Raw genomic sequence first — 6052 nt, 5'->3', positions numbered from 1 at the left:
TAATACGCCCTGCATCCTCAATTCCTCATCTCTCCCTCTCTGTCTCTCTCCTTTTATATACAGATATATTTGTAATTATTTTAACCTTCATTCTAGATACACTTTCACTAGTTTATATTATGTAGGGATCGTAAAAATACTCTATTTTCACATTTTTCTCGTTTAAGTACGGCGGTCTTTGGTAGTCTCCTGTAGAATCATTAGAGCGGGCAATTTGGTACATAACACGTGAACACGAAACGAAACGACACGAAAAATATGGATATGGGTTTTAATTTTTGGTACACGAAACACGAATGTACACGAACACGAAATTACACGATAGATTTAGTGTCGGATATGGGTTTCAATTTATGTACACGAAAGTACACGAAATTACACGAGATAAATATATTTATAAATTAATATATATAACACATGCATATATTTATGTATATAATACAAATTTAATATAGATTACAAGTTTTTATAGAATACTATGTAAAAATATATATATTTATATATATACTCTCCATATTTCATTAAATTATATATTAAAATAGATTTTTTTTTATATTATATGTATATATATATTATATTAATTTTTTATTTAATATACACGGAAAGTACACGACACGATTCGAATCGGATATGGATTTCACATATGGGTACACAAAATCATTTCGGGTCGGATATGGGTTTCATGTTTACGTACACGAAACACGAAATTACGACACGAAAGTACACGACACAACCCGATTGCCCGCTCTAAGTATCATCATATTCATGTTCGATATAAGTCCCAACAGAATGCAGGTACAAGTATATATTCTCCAAAATTAGATTGGTCAACTATATTGGGTCTGGGTTGATTATGTAAAATGCACATTAGGACTAGCTAAAAAGTGAAAATGATATGAACTTGTCCATGATCTCTAATATTTGTAGACTAGGATTAGGATTTCTTTTCTTTTTTTGCTGCTTAATTACACACACATGATTAATTACACACGCACGCACTGACACATCAGAAGTCGAACTCTTAACCTCCTGCATGGAGACAAGAGTTCAACCCTTGCACCAACCATTTGTTGGCAGGATTAGGATTTCTGCGAGCATAAAAAATAGTTCTAATTCATTTCTAAATTTGAAGCTATACAATATTAGATAAAACTGGAAGGCTGAACGAAATTTTTTTCAAAAAAATAGAAATTTGAAACTTAAGGTGTCTTGTATGAGGAAGAAGTGGAGGAGGAGCTAGAGGAACTAAAATTTGCCGGTGTCGAGGTATGACACATGCATTTTGGATCATGCACGACTGTGTCCCTAAACCTGTCTAGTTTTGAACACAGCAAACAGTACCTTCCTCTATATGTTGTATCTTCTGTTGTCCGGTCTTCCTCATCTGAGCATACTGCATTGCATGTGTCTTGATACTCTTCCACAACTTCATAGCGACTGCATTTTATCCCAAAACTCTGAACAATGATTTGTGCGAGTTTATCAATATTCTCATCCAACCATTGTGTTCCTTTTTGGAAAAATAGAAGAGGTCCTAGAATTATGGCTGCTCCCACTCCAAATCCTATCCCAGTGACAATGAATTTCCAATCAAAGGATGACGAGCTTGAATCTTGTGGATGTTTGTTTGGCGCTGAGGATGGTTCAGTTTGAGATTCAGGACATGTTTTGTTCAATATTTTGCCACATAATCCCTCGTTCCCTCTGAAAGATTCTTCATCAAATGTTGATAGCTGATTCCCAACTGGTATCTTTCCGGTAAGTTGATTATATGACAAGTTCAGATATGCAAGGAAGTTAAGATTTGCAAGCTCCGCTGGGATGCTTCCACTTAGCTTGTTCGCTGAGAAGTCCAAGGCTTCAAGCTGTTTCAAATTTCCAATTGCTGGTGGAATCGAGCCTGTAAGTGCATTATGTGATATATTGAGAATATAAAGTTCTTTGAGTTTAGCCACATTTTCCGGTATATTCCCTTCGAACTGGTTGCAAGAAATGTCGATGGAATTAAAGATTGTTAAGATCTTCACAAGCTGTACCTCTAAACCTTTGCTTGTAACAGTCACTGTATCCTGATAGTAGAAATTATTAAGGGTTAAGAACTCGTAACGCAGGTGATTGATCTCTAACTGTGCATTATCCTTGTTTCCCATCATCGCTGTCCAGTTCAAGAAACAGTTATCTGGTACCTTGCCTGTAAAGTCATTAGAAGCTATGTCGATGATTTGAAGGTTTGGCCAATGGCTCTGTGGCCCTCGACAATGAATGTTGCCATGGAATCGGTTGGATCGCAAAACAAGGACTCGCAAATCAGAAGAGTTTTTTAAGAAACATGGAAATGTGTCATTTATCTGGTTGCTTCCCAGGTTCAACACCTCTAACATGGTACATTTGGACAGGGATTCTGGAACATTTCCTTGTAAATGGTTGGCATGCAGATCCAGTGTTTTCAAACTGCAGTTTTCCACGAATGTGCCTTCAATATATCCACTGAAATTGTTATTCCCAAGATTCAGTACAACAAGAGATTTACTCTGTCCAAGTAAACATGATGGTATTACTCCACTAAAATTGTTATTGGACAAATCAAGGACTTGAAGATAATTAGCTTTGCAGATGGAATCAGGTATGTTTCCTGTCAGCTTGTTTCTTGAAACAGAAAAGAAATAAGCAAAGGTGAGGTTCTTTCCAATATCCGAAGACATTGACGAGCTGAAGTTGTTGGCAGAATAATCCACATATGAAGCACTTAGAGGTGGTACTGGGATTTTTCCAGTCAGTTGGTTAGAGTGCAAATCAAGGACACTTAATTTAGGAATAGCATAAGGTTCTTGAAAACTCGATAACAGGTTCCGAGAGAAATTTAAATACATAAGAGCTCCATTACCCAGAGTCCATGTCCAATTTGGTATTGCTCCGCGAATCTGGTTATCTGAAAGGTCTAGTACATTCAGTTTTGATTGGCTTCCCAGATGAGGGAAAGACTTTAGCTTGCAGGAAGCTAATCTAAATGTGCTGTATTGGGGGAGCAGAGTCTTGCCAGAACTGTTGTGACTTGTTTCAATCGACAAATTGTTGTACGAAAGATCAAGACTGGTAAGATTTTCAAGCTTATATATTGTATCTAGCGACAATGAGCCAGACAGCTGGTTGAAGGACAGGGAGAGAATGTTTAGCCACTTGAGTTCAAACCAAGAGAATGAAATGGACCCATTCAGATTATTTCTACTTAAATCAAGTGTGTCTAAGTGAGACATCGAAGCATTGGAAAAATCAGCCAGTGAACCACTAAACTGATTTTGGAGAAGCTTAATCTTTCGCAATGATTGGAGAGCAAACAAAGATGAAGGAATACTTCCATTGAACAGATTAAATCCCAGATCAACATGTACAAGATTTTCAAGTCCTTTAAAGTATGTAAAAGGAATTATACCTGATAATCTGTTGCGGGAAAGATCCAAGTAAGTGAGGTTCTTGGACTTCTGTAAAGATGGGATATTGCCACTTAGATTGTTGTATGAGAAATCCAAATGAATAAGGCTCGCGAGGTTTCTCATTGAATTCGGGATTACTCCACTGAAGTTGCAATTTGTTATCTCCATCCTAGACAAGGAGCCCAGGTTACCAATAGACTCCGGTAACACACCAGAAAAATTTGTAAAGGAGAGCACCAGTGTCCGTAAGGATCCATTTTTGGGCAATTCTGTCAAAGAGCCCTGCAGATTATCATTATTTGACAAATCCAGAACATTTAGTGTCCGTATTTGTAAGATCTTTCGGGGGAACATCCCCTGCAGATTACATGAACTAAGACGCAAAATCGTCAAATTTTTAAAGTTTGCCAAAAACTCTGGAACTGTGTCATTCAGAATGTTCTGATCCAAATATATCTCAGAAAGAAATTGAACTCTTTCTAGGGAAGTATCAATAGGACCAGAAATACGATTATTTCTCAGGCATAATATTCTCAAATTAGGGAGTGAAGATGATATTGCCTGGGACCAACTCTTTGCCTGAGTTGTCATGTTTACACCATCCAAGTACAACTCAGTAAGCTCTGTGAGGTTTTGAACAATCATTTTTAAGCTGGGATTCTCAATTATCAGTGAAGATTTTCCAGATACAAAAGAGGTAGAAAGATCAAGAATTTCCAACCTTGTCATTCGCGAAAATTGTTCCGGAATTTGTCCAGCAAATCCACAGTTTGACAAATTCAGATATGTCAAACTTAAAAGATTGAACAGCCCAAGTGGGATTTCAGTAGAATTGAAGTTGTTATTAGCCAAATTCAGTCTCTGAAGATCCTTAAATTTGTACAGACTACTTGAACTGTTAATTCCAGTACTGATTCCCTCTCCATCAAGTTCAAGACCAATGACATAACCAGAACTTACATTGCACCTCACACCATCCCATTTGCAGCAATCTTCTGTGCTCTGAGTCCATTTCTTAATCCTCGTCGACACCGATTCATCGAACTGTAAACCATCCTTTAGCTGAACCAACAATTGTCTTTGATCTTGTAGACATTGACCATGAACACAAGTTATTTCACTGATCAACAAGATTTGGAACAAGGGTATCAAGAAAACCCAAGAAAATTCTTGTTTTCTCATTGGACACTATAAGAATACACACCCATAAGCCTTAAAACATGATTAATATTTCACTAGGATCATTCAGGCAGAGAAAAGATAGAGAAAAATATAATTGGTCATATGATGAGCTTGTGGTCAATGTGAACTGGTGTGTGTCTTTGGATACGTTTACTGTTCAATGTGTTTTGTATTTTAGTTTCTACATAATGTTCGAGTCTAAAGACGCGTTCTTGTTTTTTTTTTTTTCAAGAGCTGTGGGCGATTTGAAGCCATTTTTGATTTTTTGTTGGAGTGGCTTGATGTATTATTGACTTTGCTGTTTATTTAACTTGCTTCTCACTTCTGAAAGTTTGTTAATCTGCCATTAAAATTACACGACTAAGCGGGAAAAGTAGTATATATCTTTTGTCACGCTTAGAAGTTTAATAAGAAATGTATTATATATATTTATGATTGAATTGTACATAGATTTGGAAGTGAGTACCAAAACTAAGAGACGATTAACAAATAGTTGGTGCCAGACTGCCCCTACCAGAAAATTTGTAAGATTCTTTGGGGTTGTAGCTTTAACAAACTGTAATATCTTTTAAACAAAAACAAAGGGAAAATACTTTGAAGTCAATTATCATCATTCGGTGTAGTATTTTATTAATTTAATTAATCTTGTGAGAATACTTAAAAGTCAAATATTATCATTTGGTGTAGTATTTTATCAATTTAATTAATCTTGTGTGTGTTTATATTTGTATTTCATGTCATATATTTTATCCTACATCGTTATAGATAATATATCTATCTACTTATTACGATAAAAAAAATTTATACATATAAATATGGACCCTTCATTGTACCTGTCATTCTATTTTACACTTATGACGAAAATATCACAAATATGATATATTGCAGCATGTGTGTTTGTTTCTGGACCCTTTTTTTGTTATTGGATGGTACATTCTAATTGTTTTTTATTATGCATGAAACTCTACCAATATAAAATTCGTAATGGATCTCTAACTACCGATATTAAAACGAACTAAGGACCAAAATATCACTTTTTTAATGAATAATGCCCAGAATGTCACTTTCTGGAAAAAAGGCCCAAAATGTCATCTCATAACGGAACACGAACTTCAGTTATTAAAAAAAGGTAAAACGGAACATCGTCTCCCGTTTTTGTTCTTTTATATTTAAAAAACACAAAAACGGGACATCGTTCCCCGTTTTGCTTCTTTTATATTTTAGAAAAAAATATCCGAACATTAAACAGAAACATTCCACGAACAAACAGAGGAGAACTGGCACCCGGAGAACTGTGCGGAGAATTTTCGGTGAAATTTGAAGTCGTTCATTGAAGAGGGAGAAGTGCGATCTTCAGTGCAAGCAGAGCTTTGAAATTAAGTTACTTTACTGCATCAATCATGAATATTGAGGTAATTTTCAGAATTGCGTCCATGTTG

The 6052-nt window shown here is 35.7% G+C and overlaps 1 protein-coding gene across 1 annotated transcript; it reads right to left on the bottom strand.

The window, feature by feature from the left end:
- Positions 1 to 1085: 1085 nt before the first annotated feature.
- On the bottom strand, positions 1086 to 4848 carry LOC141707492 (receptor-like protein 7). Its single transcript, XM_074510687.1, has one exon. The coding sequence runs from the start codon at positions 4611 to 4613 to the stop codon at positions 1200 to 1202; it is 3414 nt and encodes a 1137-aa protein (XP_074366788.1). The 5' UTR covers positions 4614 to 4848; the 3' UTR covers positions 1086 to 1199.
- Positions 4849 to 6052: the final 1204 nt, after the last annotated feature.

This window comes from Apium graveolens, chromosome 2 (assembly GCF_009905375.1).
Source record: "Apium graveolens cultivar Ventura chromosome 2, ASM990537v1, whole genome shotgun sequence".
Lineage (NCBI taxonomy): Eukaryota > Viridiplantae > Streptophyta > Magnoliopsida > Apiales > Apiaceae > Apium > Apium graveolens.
This window is presented reverse-complemented; position numbering and strand designations above follow the sequence as displayed.